Consider the following 22678-nt stretch of genomic DNA (forward strand, 5'->3'; position numbering starts at 1 on the left):
CACTTGCCACTTCACTAATGTAAGCACTGCTTCCCTTCTTTGAAATGCTCATTTGTCTCCTAGACTGGGTATGTTCTCCTGCACTCAATGAACCAGTTTACAACCCTAAACTGCAATTCCCCCTCCTTCATGGATGCAGATGGTTTGGGTTTTTCCATGTGGCGTAAGCCCACTCAGTGGTTGTTGCTGCTTCCACTGTCCCACTCCCTCAGTCATGTTGTCCTCCACTCTCCTTTGTGCTTCCACCATTATCATCAGACCACTTCCAGAAAAAGTGGCACAGGGGCACAGAAAAACAGCCAACAATTAGATGAGAGGGTGTTTTACCATGACTGAATTTGAGTGAAGTTTGGGCTGCTGTCTTTGTCCTTTCCTTCTGCTCTGGCCATGTGCTCCTGCTGCTTCCTTGAGCTGGACCTAACCATATACAACTGCCTATGTCTATGCATACAGCCTACATTACATGCATCCCTGTATGAAGCATTCTGGAGTGAGCATTTATGTAGTCACAGAGTAGGAGCACTTGCAAATGGAAAAGTTGCTGGACTATTTCAAGAATGTTTCAAACCTTTAACACTTTATTGAAACTGTTCTCTCATCCATCTGCCTGCAAAGCCAGTTTTTTTCTCAGCTTTAAGGAAATACAAAACAATTTAAAATGAGCCCTTGTCACATCTCTTTAAAAAAGCATTATCTTGTTATGCTAAAGTAAGAAATGAGCACTGTTTCTTAGTGTTTTGTTTTAATTGAAAACCAGGTATTTTCCACTTTCCATACCTATCACTGCCATTTAGGGGTGTAAAGTTCATGTTTCTGCTTCTCCAGGATATTTGACAAGAAGTCTGCAGGATTTCTGCCAGTCTGGAAATCCACTGCCCCTCCCACAAAGGCACACTGCTTGGGACGGGAAGGGTCTACCTTCCTACATCAGTGGTCCTCAAGGACAATTCCTTGTTAGGCTGTGTGGAGTGGGAATGTCTGTCTCCCAGCCTCTGTGTTGGGACAAGATGGTCATGCAAAGAGCGATGGGGCACGATGATTTTGCGGGGAGATCATTGGAACCTGGGCCCATTTTGAGAGAATTTTTTTTTTCCAGTGCATATATAATTTCTAATGGCTTTTCTACATGTTGTTGGCCTGGACCATGAAAGGCCAGAGAATTTCTGGAAAATTCACTTATAATATAAGCATCTTGAACCAAATGAATGCCAAATATCTTGCAGGACTATACCACCTTTTTTTTTTTTTTCTACATTTAGTTTTGTATCCTACTTTTTTCCTAAATAATAGTTTCATTACTGTTTTCATTAAGAATTCCTAAAAGACAATTAAGCTACATCTTTAGCAGTGTGGCGATGCCACCTTAATCATGGAGATGCTGTAAAAGCATTGTGAAGAAAAGTGTTAAATCTTAGCAACTGCTAAGATAAAGTCATAATTGACATTTCTGCGTGCAAGATGAAGAGATCGTGCTTTAGCAGAGTTCAATGCTTGAAGAAACTATAAATCATGTAATCAAGCAAGAATTTAAATATCTTAACTTGTACTAACATAAGCCAACCACAAATACTCAGCACTGGTAATTAATCCAGATCTAGATCTTTGGAGAGAAGGTAGGGACAAAGTATCTACCAGTTTTTTCTTTTCAAATAAGGTCTTCTTAAAAGCATGTCCAAAGCAGGAAACATTTGTTGTAGGTCCAGAGAAACAAAGCTGGCAATAGTGTAGTTAGCAAAAGAATATATTTTTATGTGAAATTACATTTATTTTAGGAGGTCTCTCCATGGGGTAAGAAGAATGTCACACTACAGAAATTTTAACTGCATTTATAAATCACTGTGTGAACTTTATACGTGATTATGTCTCACAAATCCATGTATTTTTTTCTATTAGGTGGATTTTGTTTAAGTTCTCATTCAGTAGAAACAAACAAAACAAGACTTCCATAATTAAACTACTTTTAAAGTACTACCTGATTATATTAGCAGGAAACTATGTATTCTAATCTCAGTGGTAAACTGCTGCTAAACTGTACCATTGTTAATTGAAGTAATTTAATGAAAAGTTTAGCAAATAGACAAATATCCTCCTAAGAGGAAAAAATCCACTTATAATATTGGTGTAGAGGAAAAAGCTCTTTGAGGTAGTTTAACCTTTTAAAGTAGACAGCATGGCAAAATCAGACAATGTTGCCTGAAATAAGGAGGGTAGCAATGACATAATCTTTCTATAACAAATTATCTTTGCTTGGTATGTCCAGCCTATCAGAGATAGATATAATTTCTTCTAAGATCCTCTGGAAAAATAAGCAAAAAGTCAAAGCTCAACTGGTCAAAAAGCAAGCCATAATTAATTTTTATATTATTATATGAAATAGTAATTTCCTCTGAGAAAATAAGCCTTTTTTTTTAGGATATTAAATACTAAATAGTAAAATTAAGTGACTGTGGTCAATATGTTTTGCATTAAAATTAATCCCTTCCTATATCAAACAACAAGGATACCACTGATTATCTGCCCAGTGAACCTGCTTTGGTTAAGAATGTGTTCAGGTTCTCACCTTGTAAGGTTGCTCACTTGCACACTGGGATTAGGTTATGTATTTTGCTCACTCTGTCTTGTGGAAACTGATAGACCAGTGCTCAGTATGACTGAAGTGAGCCCAATAACCTTTAACCATATTCCTAAATTTCACAACTGCAATGACACTGCTGTGCCACTCCTGCTGCTCTCAGGCATTCTGCATCACCTCAGGCAGGATGCAAAGCCTCTGGCCATCGCCTCCATGGGATGGAGATTCAGGTTCCTGGCAGCAGCAGGCTGGGTTCATCAGCTGGAGCTGAATGTCTGTGTCCTTGAGGGAATCCCAGCAGACTCCATGAGAGCCCTCAGCTGGTCTTTAGGTTGTGTGCAGCACAAGTAGTGCTGGAGACCTTTTACCTGAGATAAAACTGATCTTTTCTAAAGCCCTTCTTTGCTCACTGAGACCAAGGAATAGCATTCAAATAGAATAAGTAAAGATGTGCTCTTCTGAATCCTTCATCAAGTAAAAAACTAATAAATTCAATTTCATGTAGATAGTTTGTAAAGCAACATAACTCCTATTTCTTCATGCACATTGTTAAACAAAAGCTGATCTTAATTGCATTATAACCCACAATAATGAGATTTAAATTTAATTTCAAGTGCAAAATAATTCTGTTTGAGTTCTTCAGCAGCTTTTCCTCATCTAATATGGAAAGAGTTTTTTCTCTTTAATTGTGTCTCTCTGCCTTCAGGAAGATTGAGCAGCCTTTTAAACATCTTCTCTTTCCAACCTGTCACTTAACTAGTTACGGTTTGGAATACTTTTCTCTTTGGCTTACTTTTCTCTCTTGTGAGTTGCAGATTATGAACATTAAAAAATACAGAAAGCCAGCAAAATCTGAAAGCCAAATGTGGGGAAACCTCTACAGTAATCTTTATTAATGTGCTCTGTATAGAAATCTGTATTTTTAGTTTGTATGTTTGCTTTTAAAAGAAAGGTGGAAATTACAGACTTTAGTTTAACATGTACTGTTGTCAGCCCCGCACCTCACCCATATAGCTCTCAAGGAACTTTTCTCCAGAGGAGATGGCAGTGAGTACTTACTGAGGCACAGTTGCTTTCTGACTTGTCTTCTAGAAAGCCAATTTGGCATGGTGTCCTCTGATTCTGCAGCCAGTAGTCTGTTGATTCTAGCAGACTGTTACTGCAGAGAATCTGTTAAAAAAGTTAAAAATAGTTAAAATCATTACAAATTTTTCTGAGGCCTATTGTGCTTTGGAGGCCTGAACCCTATTGCAGTAAGTCAACAGAAATTTTGCTGACAAAATTTGGGGGTGTGGGGGGAGCAAGATGGACAAGATGGTTTGGTTTGGACCCGTCCAGTTACTGCACCTTAAGTCAAATCACTTATATATCCCCTAAAGTATTAGCCTGTTTTCTTTCATAACTGAGAGTCCTTGGAGAGAGATGCTTGATGCTTGAAGGAAATGCCTAAACTCAATATTTTTACTGGAAAATATTGCTATGAGTTTTGTTATGTGTTAAAATGATAAACAGAGATGTTGGGAAAACTAATTATTCAATTACATCAGAGTACACAAACTTGCAGCCTTTATGACTGACTGTATTTCTCTCCACAGTAGATCAGTACTATTCACTCTGCCAGCAGCCTAATTTCTGGGACTTCCAAGGCTCCAAACTCCTTCTTCTTAAACAAGTCTTTCTGTTTTCTGAGAAACTGAAGTACTTTGGACTTTCTGTAGTGAGTCCTTAGGTCACTCAGCACCCTGAGACCAAGACTTTGGGTTTAATCTGTGTTGACTCAGCCCTACAGCTTGTGCCACAGCCTCTGCTCAAAGCCAAAATGGGGCTACAGATAGCTGGAGACTTTAAAGAGGCAAAGCCAGTTTGCAAACCTGATGCTTAGATTAAACTGAATTCTTTACTTTCTGCCTCTGTACTAATATTCTACCATGAAAAAGAGGGACCATCAGGATCTTTAAAACATCTAGGGAACAGCAGGAAAAATATTGCTGCACCATTGATGCTACTTCCAGAATGTTTTCTATGGCTTATCATGTTCCCCAGGCAGCAATGTTAAGAAGTATGTTTGTAAAACAAATGTATATTTTACTTGTACTTCCTGCAAGTCTTGTATTACATGGAAATAGACTGTACTCTAGTTTTTAGACTTTTATTTTAATAATGATATTTAAAAATATAAATTTGTTGCTATACCTGGGGGGGGAAAAATCTATCTACAGTACTTTCCTTCACCTGACTGCATGTTTTGTATTGACACATATTTGTCCTACTTCAACGACACTTGATCTCTAAGCCTAGATCCCTTCCTTAGGAAGAGAAGTGAGAATAACTTTTGAGGCCTTCTCACTTCTCAGGGAAGATTAATGACCGTAGAAAGCTGATCTGGCCAGGTGACACAGTTTTCTAACACTTGGGAGCACCCAGAAGCAAGCTTATTACCACCCACAGACTAACACCCACTGTAATTTTTATATTTCTGGTAAAAAGTCACTTACACAGTTAATATTTCACTCCCTGTATCATACTTACATTGATTTCTGAATAAAAGTCAGCAGCAGAGGGATGAGGAGGTAGTAGGGAACAAGCCCCTGAGCTTGGCCTGCTTCAGTGCCCTTTTTTTGGTGCCCTCCACAGGGACTTTCCACCTTTGTTGTTGTTTCTCAATACAACAGCCCTGCTAGGGGTTTTCTTCCAAAGAGCTTTAGAATACAAATTTATGGTTCACAAAATACTCAGAGGAAGTATTGTGCCCAAAGACTTTGTTCTTAGTATGCCAAAGGCTCATGAATGCTTCTCATGAACACCAGCCTCTTCTTGGGGGCTGCTAGCTAATCTTGTTTACCAGTGCAATGACTCTGAACTCAATAAATGTTATAGCCTTCCGTCTCAGTGCAAAAAGATTCCTGCCATCATAACTAACTCTGAGACTAGATGGGGAAAATAATATACTCCACATCCCAAAGAAACAATTTCCTGTTAGTGTAATAAACTGTTGTGTGGGTTTGGTTTTTGTTAAGGAAATCTTTAAGCATTATGAACTGGATGGTAAAATCTAGAATTGGGCTTTCTTTTCCTCTTTCTGAAAAACTAACATCCTCTGAGGCTTTATGAAGACATACAGAATTGAATATATATAAAAACACACACATACACACATATATATATATATGAGATTTAAGACTTAATCTGATTCTAGATATTCTCATCCTTAAAGGTTGAAGTTCTAATTACCTGTTAAAACATAATTTTGCACACACAGGAAACAGTTCTCTTTATCTCAAACAGCTTTTGCTGTAACAAGCAATCTTGTTCCATTTCCTTAAAATCACAGTGAGTTTGTCTTCAGCTTTAATCACTTTAGATCTTTCTCTCCCAAAACTCAGACAGTTTCTGAGAAACTGTGATAGACAGAAATTTATCATGTAGAAACAAGCTGCAGATACCCTTGGTGCTGCTTGTCTTTGTATCAGAAGAACTTGGTGTGCATTTCAGAACAGCTCGATCACAGCAGATCTATATTGTACATGACAAACCCATGAAATGAGCTGGGCAGTCCACACTTCTACTGCTTTGTCTCCTGTGGGATGTTAAATGACCCTTGGTAGCTTTATCTTTCTTTCAGAGGATGTTTTTATCAGGAAGGAAATACTAGTAAAGCAGCAGCAGAAGAAATAACTCTCCTGAAAAAATGTTTTGGTCAGCTCAGGTCATGGTTGCCAAGCCTGAGTCACTCCAGGCTGGTTTTTGAGTTCCAAGGCTTTATATTGCATTTAATTTTTTGTATGCAGCTTTTCATAGTAGACTTTGAAGTCAAGGGTAGAAATTATTACATGGAAGTTTTGGACAGCATGTGATTTTTAAGTAACCTCAAGCAGATGAACAACATTAGTAGGATTACGTTTTATCTGGGCCTAAGTAGTTCTGCACACACACTTGAGAATGTATCCAGAAACGTGAAGAAGGGTGAATATGCATAGCATTTCTAATACTGGAGGTTGGGGGGAATAATTTACAGCAATTTGGATTTGAAAAAACAGGTGAGAAAAACAAAATCAGATATACTGGAGTCCACACAGCAGAAGCTGGCAGAGGTCTGCAATCTAAGGAACAGAGCTTTCCTCAAAGTCATCTGGAAAGGCTCCAGAAATTACTCCAAAAAGAAAGTGCTGTGGGAATGGGGGAATGCAGGAACATGTGCCAGAGGCCTCCTTGCACATCATCTGGTTTTACACAGGTCTGAGTGGTGCTCAGGAGATGGAGGTGACATTTGAGGCAGTGATGGCTGGAGTGAGGGGTAAACTTTGGATCAGTTTAAACTCCATCTCATGAAACAAAAGTTCTTGCATTAGCTCCATTATAGACATCATATTGCTCAGAGCTCTCCCATTAGTACTTCTGTGGAGGAAGGAGAATTTGGGCCACCCTGCAATGCTGATCACAGGTTGGGTTACACACATCTGCTGTGCAAAAATGTATCTGTAGAAGCCATGTGAACTTTTGGGCATATTTTTTTGGTAACAGGCAGTATTACTGTGGTCAAAGACACACATATGGTAAGAGTAATGGAGTATTTCTTATAGCCTCTTGCTATTGTAAGGCAATTCTTCCTGTTAAATAGTATCATGTGTTTAGATAGTGAGAGTTTGCATATGCATGAAAACTTAATGGGATATTCATACTTTTAAAGGAATACACTGAAATCCTTATAGCAAAATAATATATGACTGCAATGATCAAAAGTGTATAAGCTTGAAGGAGTTGATCTAAATTAAAATAGCTAGTTAATTAATCATAAGCAATGTGAGAACTGGTATTCTTCGGATCTGTATCTCTACCAGCATATTCCCATTGCCATTCTTGCATTTAAGCATTTTTTCAAAATATACTACGGCGATCTGTACCAAATGACAATAAAACTAACCCTCTTCTCTTTCAGCTGTCAGTCTGCAGCCCTGCACTTTTAAGGCAAACAGTATCATTTGCTAAAATTTCTTCCTCCTGTCTTGTACTTCTCTTCATTCTTATTTAATTAAGACAAGTGCAGGGCCAGTCCCACTGACAAATCATTAGGATTTTTGCTATCAGCTGAAAACTGAAAAGCAACTGAAAGCAGAACTTGATTCATTGACCATACTCATGTGACAGCTGCACACACTATACTGCTGCATATCTGGTTTGGAGCAGGATCATCACACTCAGAAGATAATTCAGGATGAATCTGCATCATGCACTAAATGTGAAATCAGCAGTAATTCATGGTTCCAAAAAAAGTTTTCCACTCTCATCTAGAGACTCAGCCATCAGCATTACTCAGTGTGTTGTGAATCAATGAACTAAATCAGCCTCTAGCAGAGTGTGGATTAGAAAAGTCACTCTTTCCCAGAGGAAAATACTGTGTATGAGTTTAGTGTAACAGCTTCCTGCTCCCTGATTTAGATCACAAGACATTAAAATACAGCAAATATCTATAACCGAGACAGCATTAAAAAGGCTCTGCTCCACAAACGAAACATCTGCGTCTTCGTGACTGAACATCTTAATTGCTTTGGTTAATTACCACTCTTCAAAAAAAGATAGGAAAGTGGGACATATAGAATAAAATAAGATATCCAGGGCTACATCTTCTGCATTCGTTTAGGTTGGTCTGTGTAGTAACAGGCTACAACTCATATGGTTCCTGACAGGAGCCATTCACGCCAAATATAACTACTCAAACCTGCAAGTCAACTGTTTAAACTGTTCCCTTGCAGCAGAAACCCACAGCATTTCACTCCACCACCAATTGCAATCTAACTTAAAAATCACCTAACAGAGGCTTAGAAGAGAATTCTTCATTCTTTTCCACACACACACACAAAAGGTAAACACTTTCTCTGACAATGGTGTAAAGAAGCCCAAAAAATCCTGCTGTTTTTCAGAAGTGTTGTCAGAAGTGAGTAACTTCTTTTAGTGTGCTGACAATCACAAAACCGACCCATGTTACAATGAACAGCTCAAATATATGGGATAGGACAGGTGAAGCAGCTCTCAACCATACAGGCTACCCTTTAAAATTAGGGAGTGATGCTTCTGATCATGAGCAAGCAGGAGCACTTGTAAAGGCAGTGGTGGCACTTAGTGCTGTGCCACTGTCCTTCACTCTTACGTCAACTACTCTGAGATTAAATGAAAATTTAAGATGTTTTCCCACACAGTAGATTTTCTGTCTGTATGAGGATTCCAATTACAGTCAGCAGCATTTTTAAAAATCAAGTGTTATCTTGCAAATGAACCCTTTGACCAAATGAAATATTGACACTTTATCTTTTAGCCATGTTGGGGTGAGAAGGAGAAGCCTAGTCCCAGCACACACATCTGTCTTATCGAGTTCTATTTTTACATCAATGATATTATATCTAACAAAATTTCTGTGTGTGGTTTTCAGGATAAGGAAAATAAATCTTTAGCGTCTACATGTTTTATCCTTCTCTCCTCTTACGTAAATCTAACAAACAAAAAAATTCAAACCCAAATGGAAAATATTATTAAAAGTCAGAATTATGGGAAGACTGAATGAAATGTGAAGGTTTAAAACAAATGCTGTAGCATTTTTCAGCTCTAGAATTATGCCTGTGGGAGACAGTAGAGCTCTGAGGTTTATTGCAAAGTGAGAGGTGAAAGGCAGCCAGTCTTCCTCAATAGTCTCTGGTAGTGCCCCCTTCCCTCAGACTGTACTGCCATAACAAGGTCCTAGGCAGGAGGAATAAAAGGTCTTCACCTTTGTATTATCAGTTGTACTGAAATTAGCTACAAGCACAAAATGACATCCGATCCCTCCTAATGAACATACATACACACAGGCGTCACCTTTTTTCCCCCACATGCCCTAAATTAAATTAGTACATATAAACCTAGTTTTAGGAAACAGTAACAGCAGTCTATATCACCTCCTGTTGTAAAAACCATTCCAGTCAAAGTTTTTTCATGAAGGACCCTCCATTGTACTGACCTGAGAAAAGCAAAGCTCTGTCTGGGTCTCAGAAACTTGCCATTTATTGAAGAGCAGTCCTGAAGGTATTCCTGTTATGCACTGCTTTTATTTCATATAATGAAATATCAGATAATGAGGTAAATTAGAAATGTTCAATGGGAGTTTATCTCCCATATATGTATAACGTATTTTGGGACCAGACAAGTATAGACCAGGCGGACAAAAATTGCAATATACTATAACAGCCCTACTAAGTTATTTTTCTGTATCAAACTTTTTCTAAGTATCACTTAAATTTTGTATTGCTCACTAAAGCTGAAAGCTAAAAAGCAAAGCTATATATATATTGGACTTTGAATATAACATCAACTTAAAAGTTACCTTCTTACATGCTGTGACAGAGCTTCCCAAACTGCTTGCAGAACTTTCTGTGCTGCTGCCTTGGTGCTCTGGGACTTCATGCATCAGTGGAGATTCAAAGTTGCTGAAGAACAAAAAAGAAACAAGCCCCCAAAAACCTTTCCAGTGACTCAGCTACATAAATAACTCAAGTAATACCAAAACACAGGTCAGTAGAGAGATGTAACTCAGAACACAAGAAGCTGTCTATACCCTCCTTGCTGATGTTACCAGTCCATTTATTGCTAATTTTCCCTTTTTGGAAGACTGTCCTGAGCTAAACACTTTAGATATGAAATAGCAGACTGATGTCTTTTGAACATGAGAGGAAAGCATAAACTGCCTATAAACAGACTTGTCTGTCCTGAATGCCACTGTAAAAAGTGGTACTAGCTTGTTTTCATAAGCAGGCAGCTTGGAGCAGCAAATGAAATATTTGCTGCATTCATTCAGCTTGGTAAACAACAGAAATATTTGCTGTGTTTTTACCTGCCAGGATGGTAGTAAAGGGGTAGTGACTGAAAAGTAAAAAACACAGCAGAAGAGGTAGTATTCTATTCTGTAATCCAGATGGAATAGCTCGATACACTTTGGATTTGGAGCAAAGGTAAGTCGTGCAGATATTCTCTTTTGTGAGTGGTACACAACAAGTATGTTTACTTTGGCACTGTGCAGATGTGAAGTACAAAACCATAAAAACAAGTTCCCCCAGCCAAATTATTTGCACAAACGGCAAGACCCAACCCTCATACTTTTCTTTTGGAATAGTTCAGGCCAGTCTTCTAAGATCTTCCATTGTATAATAATCACATTGGTCCAAGATTAATGAAGCTTCTCCTTCTGGTCATGACATGATCACAGTTAAAGGCCACACATGCTAAAGGACTATTTATCCAGAAATATACTGGGAAAAAGCATCCTACATGATTATGTTCTGCTTCTCAGATTGGGTCTCCAGAGTGCTTTTAATTATTGCAAGTCACCTATGAGAATATGTGGAACATGTTGTGATGGCCCGTAAAGAGTGACCAGGTTACCATGGTTGGAGTAATAATCTCTCATCGGTTCCAATGGGGTAACAGACCATGTGCAACTTCCCGCTATGCTCAAACCTAAAATGCATTTTCCTCAGTCACCTTTACTGGAACATATATCAGTATGTTAAGAGGAGGCCACTTTCACTTTTTTTCCCCAAAATCCACAGTCAGGCATGACTAAGGCTACCTTTTCCTCAAAGATTCATGCATGCACATTTCACTTGATGCTGCTTAGGACTAGCTATGAATATATGCATTCCCACTGGTAAAAAACTTTGTCAAAGAGAATTCTGCTGATGTGTGTGGTGCTATTCCATAATAATTTTTAAAAAGTATCTAGATGTGCCAGAATTAGAAGAGTGAATAAAAACTACAAAACTAATTTAGCACTTACTAATTGCTAGCTGGGGGGAAGCATCATGAATCACGTGGGATGATTGAATACAGATGCACAAGCGAGACCAGAGGGTTAACTGACTTCACTTGAAAAGTATGTAATACTCTGGAAGATATCAGCATCATTTGTACTTAGAAAAAAGACTTTTGCCTGTGTACAAAATTCTGCATCCCTGCTCAGATGATATAGATACACAGTAACATTTCTGGGCAGTAACTTCTCAGGCATTTCCCAAAGCAAGTTAGCATTTTGTAGGCCTTATACCACGTTCTTTAACAGAATGAGGGAAATTAAACACATGAAGTCAATTCTGGCTTTCTATCTTCATTTAAAGTAGGAACCTCATATTCAGATGGTCAAATCTTACATAAGTATCCTCCTTGGTAAGTCCGTATTGAGATGCAGCCTCTGTACAAAGTAAAGCCCACTACTCCCCACAGAAGCTGTGCACTGCCTCTTTTTATAAGATGCATTACTTCTGCCATCTAATAGAAAATTACAGATCAAGGCTGACCTGCAGGTTGAAGTACAAGGCCTGTTGTTTTCTCCTGCTCTTCACTGAGAGGAAGACCGAGTGGCTCTGCCACTGCTTCACCCTACAAGGAGCGGATGGGCTGCTAATGACTATTTGCTCTCAGCTCCACTGTGGGCAGGGAACTGAACTTCAGTGCAAGTGTTGCTGAGTTTAACAGCAACAAAAATAACAAGTTGGCTACCTGAAGGCCTCCTTTGGAACTTAATTAAACAGTACAAGTAGAATAGCACATTGAAGCATAGCTGGAAAATGTAGTTAAAGAGTGACATTCTGGAGTATCAACAAACCTGTGCTATCTCTGGACAGTATTTCAGCAAGGGGTAGCACATGACATGTCCCATACAGAAGTAAAGCTCTCCTCCAAGTCATGCGGAAAGTGAAATGATCTGTAAAAGCTTCTTAATCCTTTAAAATCTGTGTTCTTTTCAAAATAAGCCTACTTTTCATTTGTAAATATAAAAAACCTTGTTAAAAGTACATGATGACTGAAAGAAATGTAGAATGCCATTAAATGTTTTAAATGAGACAAGGCTCCCACTTAGACTGAAGTGCAGAGAGGAAACCCAACTGCCTTTGGTGTTCCCAAAATTTGGTAAACCTAAATCCTCTTGTCACCTATCCCAGTCCTCAGAGTTGTATTTCACATCCAGCTGATTACTTGAAGCACAGTAAAAATCAGCAACTGTGTTTCACAGGACAAGGGACAATGCATTTACAAGTATCTCTAACACTTCAGAGCTTTTTAGTCTTAGGTTTACATTTCCTGTTCTGTAACTGCAGAGCAGAACCCCTATTCTCCTGCTGCACTGCAGTTCAACTCCTGAATTGTGCCAGGGACAGGAACTCTGGGCTCCCACCGCTTGCAAACAGCTTCAACCAGTCAGGGTTCAGTCACTGAAAAGCAGAAAAATTTTAACAAAGAAGTGTTAAAATAGGAGAGCTACATTCAGTTTCAGACTCCACAGCCTTTTCCTTATTGAGTTCATGGGTACACAATTTCTAAAAGAAGCACAGAGAAACCCCCCTGGCCACTCTTGCTGGTCAGTCAGGTACATGAACCCCTCTAGGTGTCACACAAAGGAGATTTGTAGCAGTGCATGCCAGCTGATGGGAAAACAAGCAATCAGCTGTGCTTCTTCAGGCTAGGAATCCAACACCACAAATGCGAGTCTTCTATAACTCAGTGAGGTGCAGTGTATGAGGTCCTGCACAGATACCTTCAGGGGTACAGGTCTTTCTTCCAACACAGAACACGGATTTGGACTTAATCATCTCTTTTTCAACTATCTCAACTCTCAGGGCAAAGTTTTTTCTATTCTTTATCCCATGGGCGCCCTTTCTAAGCTTTCATTTTCAATAGGTGTTTTCTTAAGAGACCCTCCTCAGGCAATACAGCTCTGCCACCCTCACTCTGTAGCAAAAGCAGTAATATAAACCTATTTTTCATTGTCACTCCAGGGAAAAACTATTCAGTCTTTGAGAAGCTTCCGGTTCTCATTAGTTCCTCAATAGCAGGAAGCTGAAAGAAACTCTTGCAGAAATGTAGCCAGCTCATCATCAAGTGATAGCTCTGCATTCATGTACTATGCTCGTTACTTCACATTAAGAGCTTACACAAAGTGCTGGACTTTCAAGACATCTGGCACAGATTGGAGCCCTTTCACTACAAGATAAAGAAAGCTGTTGAAGTTTTCAGGTCTCAGTTCTCAAGTTTGCTTGGCTCCCTTTCTTAGTATGTGATGGAGAATGCTGATCTGAATTAGATGTACTCATCTGACTTGGAGGTATCACAGAAAGCCACAGGCATAGCAAGCAATCTCTGTTAAGGGATGATTCATTTTGGGAGTTTTCTTTTGGTGTGAAAGATCCTAATCTATAATTCAGCTTTTGAAACTGAATTTGGGAACCTGGACCTACAATTTGGTGTTAAGAGCACCATTTTCACTTTAGTATTTCTATTAACAGAGAAGTCTCCACACTCATTTGCCACCAGGTGCTGTCTTAATGATTCATGAATTGTAACTGGTAATTTTTTTCCTACAAGCTATATGCACTCACAAAGAATAAAAACAAATTTCCTGGAAATTAGAGGATTGTAGTAAATAGCTATGAGGTTTATGTCACTAACTATAATAATAACACATCATATATTACTGTCCAAAATGCAAACCAATTGCTTCATCTTTCCTATGTTGAATAATTCAAAAATACTGACCTCGATGACTCAAGACTTAATCAAAAAACCCACAGATGCTCCTGAAAATAATTATCTTCTTTGCAGATGTGGCAGATGGTGCTACATCAACTAAGATGAGGTAATTTAAAGAATTCCCCAGGTTATCACTAAAGAAAATTAATCTTGTGAAACAATACCAGAAACTTCAATTTCCTACCATCTTGAACAAGTATAACCAGCTTCCCAAAACTTGCTGTTCAATAATCATTCCTAAGGAGCAATCTCAATAAATGATAAGTGACCATTACATATGGTTTTTTTTAATTAATCATATTACAGCCTGCTGCTTTTCCTCTTTTCATTATGACTCCTAATCTTGGCATTTTTAACATAAAACATACTGATCCATGAAAAAAATAATCTTGAAGGAAGCAAAGTGAATAAACGCAGTGAGGTTTCTCAGTGCAAATAATGCCAAGCTATAGTGAGCTACATTTCTTGTGTTCTGCTAATATTTGTAGTGAACATCATGAACAACAAAAAAGGGATGACTCTCATTTTGAAATAGAAATATGGGAGAAGTGAAAGCAGAGCAAAATACCTTAGCATCTTCCTACTTTTACCCTCACAAATAAACCCAAAAGCTACTCAGCAACTGAGGAAGGCAGCCAGCTTAATCCATACCCTAAGCAAGAAGCAGTTTTGAAAGGCATGCAATGTTCAAACAGCATGTCTTAACTTCAAAGCCTTTTTGAAGTGGACAGACTAGTCATACTCTTTCCTCATGCTACCTTTCAGATTTTACAGTTTTAAAATTTGCCTTTGCAAGTAAACAGGTCAGCAAAGTAACTAGGAGCAAAATCTTTAGACGTAACAGTGTCAAAGTTACTATTCCAATCCATATAAATGGTTTTTATTCAGTCTGGACCATGTGTATACTTCAATCAGAGCACAGATGGTTAGGCAAACAGACGCTCTATAAATACCTCAAACAAATGTCTTTCTGATTTTGTTATGGATTTGGAACCCATGTGCAGAATATAATCACTAGCAATATCAGGACCTCATCTTGTAAGGTATTCATAGACTTTTTTCAGTCTCCCATGGCTGTTATTGGCTTCACTGGAAACTAAAATACTGAATATTTCCCTTCATTGTCTATGCAGTTTAACAGGTACAGAATGGGGTTTTCAGATCAGCACACCAAAAAGACTAGAAGTTTAAAGGCTTTCTATTCAGATTGCTCATTTCACAGTATCTATTGGGTACTCTTGATTTACGTTTCATTTTTGTCACTGATACAGCTGCCAAAAGACCAGGTCTTTAGCTACGTGCTGATGAAAAACAGAAGCAGAGAAAAGACAACCCATTCTGGGGTATACTTCACAATGCCCAAAGAGCCCTGAATGACCAAATTCTGCTCCAAATTAAACCAGTAAATAAATCCAGAAGTCTCTGTAAGCAGTAGCAATCATCAACCTTCTTTCACATCGTGTTTTTAAAATATTATAAAAGAACGGACAAGTTTTACTGAAGAATAAATGTAAAAAAAACTAACTACATTTTTTATGATCTGCTTAGAAATATTCCTTCCTTCATTTACTGATTGAATTACTCAGGGTAAAATCACAAGGCTTTATGTACAAGTCTGATGAACTCCTCCACATTCAATAGCTATGGCAGGATATATTCAGTTCAGAGAGCTGACAAACAAATCAAAGAGTTGATAATCAGGAGCTAAATGACAGATGATTGGGCTGGTGGGTTTTGATGATTAACTGTATTTCAGTAATTTACTGACAGAGAGTCAACCCAATATAAACTGGCTCTTGCACACAGCTGATAGGCATCCTGCCTTTTTCCCACCTATCCATGGGTTTGACATGGCTTTAGGATGATTCTAGATGGACCTTTGTTATGCTGGTAGAATGGCTACTTACTACGAAAACCTTCTAGAAAGAACAGGCTTGGACCTTAGTCAGAGGAGACTACAGAAAAGCACAAGAGGAATGGTGAGATCTCTTCTGGTGGGCAATGCCTACAACAATTCCCAGGTAACAGGTAATAGGAATTCTGCAGAGTTCCTAAGGTGGAGGGTGTTTTAGAAGGTATGAAAAGATGCCCTGGATCAACAGCTAGGAACCAGGCAAGGTCTGATGAAGAAGAATGACTGAACTCAGGAAAGATTAAGGAACAGACCCTTAAATTCAGGGAAGGCCAAAGGACTTTACCTTATGGAGATGGACTGAAAGACAACTCAGACTGCTTTTCTGCCCCAAGAGCAAGGAGTCTGTGTTCAGGTCTGGAGTGCCAGCCAGTGGGAAACTAAGGCTCTGTTGAGGGTTTGACTGCAGGAAAGATAAGAAATCTTGTTAAAGGAGGGATTCTTCGAGCATTTAGTCTGTATACATATAACTTAAGTGAGCAGTGCTGACGAGGAAGATGATTTTAGAGAGATACAGGCACAGGTATTACAGAAGCATCAGAATAAGGCAGTTTCATATTCTCTACAGCAAAGCAATAGGCTTGCTACTATTTAAGCCTACTAAGTTAGCAAAAAACAATATAAAGTCTGAAATATTCTTAAAAAGATGTCCCACAAAAAATTCCTTATTCATTTACCATATGTAGGTCTACTGTACAATAGTACTGGTCCCCGTGCTATGGAAATGAGGACAAACGAGGAAATAATTGTTTTTCCACTCTAGCAAAAATGTTCATGACTGTGCATTTATTAAGAAATTTATATTATTACTGCATTTTTGATGGCAATGCCTATTCTTACTATAGATTATGTTGTTAGTGCAGTACAGTGTAACAGTCCAAACGTATGATGTTATCTGATCCTCCTTTAAAAAGAATGGAAAAAACGTTGTGACACAGCTGGGAACTGGTGAAATTTGGTCCAAATTAAATACATAACAAACATGCAAGCAGCTCCCACAGATTTCAACTAGAAATGGAAATTGTCAGCACTTTTCAAGATGAAATCAAAGACGTTGCAAATTAGGCTTTCATGCCATAAACCACTGGGTAATTTTTCAGTCTGTTTTATATGTTTCTTGTATCTAACAAACAACTTGTGTTCACTGCCTGCTCCTCTCATCCTTTTGCTGGGCACAAACTGCTAGCTGGGCATTTCAGGACAACCAGTGCAACACGACATAGGAAGACACCAGTGTTTTGATGTGGCATATGTAAATCTTGCCTTAACTCATTCATTAAGTATTTTTGGCATCCTATTTATATGATATAGCCACACATCACAGTCAAGCTTCTCAACCAGCTTTTGTCATCAACAAATGTGATTCTCATTCAGAGCATCAGAGCAACAACAGTCAGATACTGACAAAACAAGCCACAAAGCACAGCACATGCAATGAAGCATTTCACTATCTGACAACCTTTTTTAAAGGCTACCCCTTTAAAGATCTCAAATTTAATTTATAAAAGCTTTTCAGTGATTGTATTCAAGACAGATATTGACTATTTCTGAAGGGAAGAGTAATGTGACAAAGATGTTCATAACTTACAAGTAAATGCATATGTCATGATTTTATTTGAATAGAAAATGCGTGTAGCTAATCAAAACTTGGTAGCTGTTCGTGTGTTTTCCTTTTTAGATTGATTACAAATCAAATAGACTGTACAAGCGTAATCGAAATGTGGTAGGTAGTCAGGATGATGTGCGTGATCAGAAGCTGAACATCACTTTCATCTTTTGAAAGGCATTCTTCTAATGTTCTGCAGACTTTCCGAAATTCTTTGTACCAGCTCTCCACAGAAATTATAAATCTGTCTTTGGAATTACGAGATTAAGAAAGGGGTGACCTGTCTGAACCTAAATACAGATATTTAAGGTAGAAGCTTGGGAATTTCCCACTGTTGCAGAATCACTTTCAGCTACTTTAAAAAAGGTAAAGGGCAAAGCTGTTAATGAAAAGGGACTACTGATCCTGGAAAACCAGATTTTTCAACAGAGAACTTGAATTATGGAACAGGTTGGGGTCTTGGAAAGAGAAAAGTATATGTATGACAAGCCAAGTGGCCATAGTATCACACTGTACAGTGTTCTTTATTACAAATCATGAGAGCTTCAACGTAGCATTGCTGAAGATGCACCTTTTCATATCACAGATGTTAATGTCTCTGAATACTACAGGAAATTATAACAAAGTACTTATTTCAAATGCCTGAATAATCTCCAGCCACCAGTAAGCCACAGAACTAATCAGCATAGCATGACAACTTTTCATTTTTTTTTCTTTCTTTTTTTTGGGGAAGGGGGCAGGGGGAGCATTTCTGAGATCTAAGTCAAACAGAGTAGAGGGAGAAAAATATGGTGAGGTTATCAGGAATCTGTAAGGCATGCACTAGCTGAACCAGTGTTATGCCATGCCTTTTACAACACAGGGACAGTGACACTTCAGAACGATCCCTCCTACCAGTAAATAACCAGGTTAGTCTGTGTGGATGTTCTTAGTCATGAAGGAGGGAGTGCTTCAAGTGAAAAAGTCAGATTAGCTTCACCCTCAACACAATGGTGGCTTGCAGGTATTTTTGGAGGCCACCAAAGACATTTTGATCTCCTGTTTGGCAGAACAGATTTAAGCAGGTGTTTTGAGCCCAAATGCTCAAATTCATCTCTTCTATTCAACCACAGGAGAACAAAGACTTTGCTGCTGTGAGCAATGCCAGGAGATTTGGTTGATATTCTTCCAAGGAGAGTCTGCTCTTCTTCCTCTGCTCTCAATAATAACACTTCCCAAATGTAACATCATTTCTACAGCTGTAAAATGAAGGCAATTTGCAGCCTATTGTAATTTGTTTCTTTGGTCAGGCAGCTATACTGACATATCTATACATTAAAAAAATATTTGGTCAAAATGACACTATGATATAGGTCCCTACAAAACTCAATTTGATTATGGTAAATATTTTACCTTAATGGTATCTAAAGTAATTTCAAAAGTACCTATCCAGGAAATGTATTATTTCTAGTAAACGTATATATTTCTTCAACTCCATTCTGTTTCCCAGCCCTTTTGATTTGAAAGAAAGTCAAGTTGATTTAGATTCCTGCTAAACCTTCCAAAACATTGTTTAGGATTATAATAGAGTTCAGAAAGCAGTATGTTTTTACCTTGACTAATGATACTAGAAAAGTAAAACAATAGTCTAAAAAAAAAGTGTTTTCATCTGAAATAGTCACAGAAATGTCCTATTCTCTTTAATCCGGTATTGTTTCTATGACCACCTGCAGTTACATTCATAAACTATCTAGTTAAAATGTCAGGGTACATTCTGCTTATTTTAATGCCAGAGAATACATTCTGTCATTGCTTATTCACAACAAATCTTATTTTAACATATTTTACATTCTTGAAATATTCTTGAACGATTCTGATTTGCTACTAATATCCAAAAGAAACACAAATCTTATCAATTTTGATGCTGTGTTTATGTTAATTAATACGATCTGTGATAAGACAGAAAACAAAATCTCAAAACTCATTTGCTTAAATGCATGGGGTTTTTTTAAAAAGTATGATAACGTTGGCAGAGGTGTGAACAAAATGAAGCTGCCTCTAATCAACTTGGCTCTTAGTATGATAAAACGTGTCTTGGGGTGACTTTATGATGTGTATCCCATATTGCTGCCTATGCCCAGGAATTAATTCCGTGCCTTCCTATGCCTCCAAACTGAGCCTGAGTGGTGGAAGGAAAAACTGGGAAAAATTTCTTCAAAGCGGTTTGCAGCTTGTTCAAGGTCATACAGAGATACCTTTTTTTTTTTTTTCCAACTGCAGCGGGGAAGCGAGGAAGCACCCAGCTTGCTGATTTCCTGTCAGCTTTTGGCCAGTTGTTCAGTTTCTTTTTCTCCAGAGAGAGACTGAGAGTTGGACTTTTTTTTCCTTTCCTGGAATTTTGGATTTTCTCCCTTTTCTGCTGGACTGCTTCGATATCAGAGCACATCAGGAGGACTTTCCACCGAGCACAGAGGGCCTGGCCCTGGGCCAAGCCCCAGCTCCGAGGAGACCAAAGGGAGGACTCTAACACTTTCCCAGGTTGTTTTTCTCCATAGCAAAATATTATTATTTAGCATTATTATCCTTTTCCTGTGTGTTTGTTAAATAAATAGTTTTTATCTCTTTCACTTTCCTTCGAGGAAAATTGGTTTTTTTTTTCCCCGAACCTGGTGGCAGGAGGGGTGGTTGTGCCTTCTCTCAGAGGATATATTTCTAAATTTCACCAAACTGGAAGAACATGCTTTTGTGCAATTCTGTCAAGATATTGCAAACACCGTCATTGGTTTAACTTGCTTCAATTTCTGAAACTTTTTTTTCCAGAGACTATAATGTGATTAACAGGATTGAGTGGTAGGTGAAGGCAACATTCACAACTTTTTCCTCACTTATACCAGCTTTAAAAAAGTGTGAGATTTCAGTCCAAGAAACTATGATTGAGCTTTTTTGGCAAGATGAATGCTTCTTTCTACCCCCTAAAATCTACAGCCTTTCATACTCTATATAATGAACATGGGACGTGATCTCTGAGAGTTCTAAGAGTGAATCAGGTCAATGTGCTATTAATTTAATGAATCTGATTGTTTTCCTGGGTGGCATGACGTAGATAAACTGCCACTGCTTTGCAATGAACTTCAGATGAAGTATGAAACTGCTGTGATACCTGGGCTTGACATGGTTAACTTGTTCTCACTGGGATGCACAAGCTCCAGCAGGACCATCTGCACCACTGACTGAGCTCAGGTTAAGCTCTCAGACAACCTTATCACTGCCTGCAGCGTGATTCTGTGAGTACTTGCCAAATGAGTATTCTACACTTACACCTAATGAAAAAAAATATAAACCAGCTCTGCCTATTAATTTCATTAAGAGTAGAGGTTGCCTCTTGTTTCATGTCTTTGGGTGTGTTTAAATTTTACTCTGATCAACATGACAAAGTCTAAGCTCTTTCAATTCAGAGGAACAAAAAAAGAAGTATGCACTTAAATCCAGGTTTCACTAAATTACTATTGTTTCATTAGTGGGGGTCACTGTAACAACTGCAGCTACAGAAAAACACAGTTAATACAGAAGTCTGGTTCTGTGTATCCAAAAGCAATCCATGCAAAGTAAATCTGGCCCTACTGCCTCTTTGTTTCATTATTGGAGTTGGACTAGTATTTGTATTTATATTACTTGTTTATGGCCTGTCACAATTTTTTTCAGTAATTAATTATTTTTCTAATATGTGATGCCTTAAAAGCCTTGCCCTCTGAATCAGAAAATCACCTGTTGCACTCAACAAATATGTACTTACCTATGAATTAATTTTTCTTGTATGAAATAAAAATCTGCTGCTGCTGCTAGTACCAAAAGACACCTCTCTCTTATAGTCAGATGCACTGTTCCATAATGCACAGATTTCCAAAATCTGAGAAGTATGGGTATACTTGTAAAAGTACCAAAACTCTGTGTTTGGTAGCTATACTAGCATTTAAATCATATCATACAAACAGTGATACAGGTCATGTCTGCTACCTTTGGGATTGTGGATAATGTGACCATTGGATTTCACTGAATTTATGGCACGTATTATGTTTAGGCTTTAAGGTCTTGGCAGATACAATGTGGTCATTTAACAAAGCTCCCTAATAGCTGCGCTATTACTTCTGTATTTTTACATATGCAAGAAGCAATTTTTTTTTTCTTCCAGTTGAGGGGAAGGTCTTATTCCAGAGTTTATGTGAGGATAACGGGTTTTCATTTCAACACCACAGCACGCAAATCTTTTCCTTTTAAAAATAAATGATCTGTTCGTTTTTATTATATGTCTACAATGGTAATACACATTTTTCACTGAGAAGGAGGACACTGCCCTGACAACATAGAAGAGGAACAATCTAAAAGTATGTTGTTGAAACGCTACCCTGCTGATTTGATCTCTTTCCTTTTCAAATTGAAATAGCATAGATGGTTATAAATGAGTCTTAGGGGAAACAGATTGGGACCTAATTTAAACACAGTTCTGAAAACAGACACCCTTTCTTTCTCCCTTTAATATTCTGAAGAGCCACTGCATGTAATGAACAGCTCCACTGCAGATGGAATGCCTGTATATGAAATTCTGATAACTACACAATCTCACAGGGACTGCATGAGGACCACCGAAGTTTTTCACTGCTGAAAGAAAATACAAGTCCTATGGAATTCTGTGCATCTTTCTGTTTAAGAAGTTTTAACTACACCACAACAATGTATTCATTCAATGAATTTCAGTTTTTCAGCAATTCATGTAAAAGATCAAAACTTTTCCAGAAAACAGAAAGCTCCCATAATACCTGGAAGATAGTTATTGCAAGTGCATGCAGCCAGCTCAGGACAGTTCCAGTCTTAAAAGTGACTACTTAGGGTTATACAGGACTTGCTGACCAGTTCTGAATTTCACTAGCAGTGAAATATGTATTGCAGAATCAAGTTCTGTGTTAGCAGTTTTAGAAAAGAACTTTTTCTTTCAGCTATAAATTAAATGTAATCAAGATTTACAAATGAAACTTTCTTACAGCACTCAAGAATAATTAGATAAAAA

The 22678-nt window shown here is 38.1% G+C and overlaps 2 protein-coding genes across 13 annotated transcripts in view; one reads left to right on the top strand and one right to left on the bottom strand.

The window, feature by feature from the left end:
• The window catches only part of DAW1 (dynein assembly factor with WD repeats 1), a 249458-nt gene that overhangs the window by 60529 nt on the left and 166251 nt on the right, over positions 1-22678 (top strand). The gene's annotated exons all lie outside the window — the stretch shown is intronic.
• LOC125331034 (SPHK1 interactor, AKAP domain containing) overlaps positions 1-22678 on the bottom strand; it is a 66108-nt gene that overhangs the window by 36493 nt on the left and 6937 nt on the right. For 5 of the 8 annotated variants that reach the window (XM_048314891.1, XM_048314883.1, XM_048314884.1 and 2 more), the window contains exons 2-3: positions 9924-10026; positions 3632-3742 (exon numbers count right to left, since the gene is read on the bottom strand). In XM_048314891.1, coding sequence (XP_048170848.1) covers positions 3632-3742; positions 9924-10026 — 214 coding nt within the window. Of the gene's footprint in view, positions 1-3631; positions 3743-9923; positions 10027-16317; positions 16435-22678 lie in introns of all 8 variants that reach the window. The other 3 variants (XM_048314885.1, XM_048314886.1, XM_048314887.1) reach the window with 1 other exon arrangement.

The sequence above is a fragment of the Corvus hawaiiensis genome, chromosome 10 (assembly GCF_020740725.1).
Source record: "Corvus hawaiiensis isolate bCorHaw1 chromosome 10, bCorHaw1.pri.cur, whole genome shotgun sequence".
In the NCBI taxonomy this organism is placed as follows: Eukaryota; Metazoa; Chordata; class Aves; order Passeriformes; family Corvidae; genus Corvus; species Corvus hawaiiensis.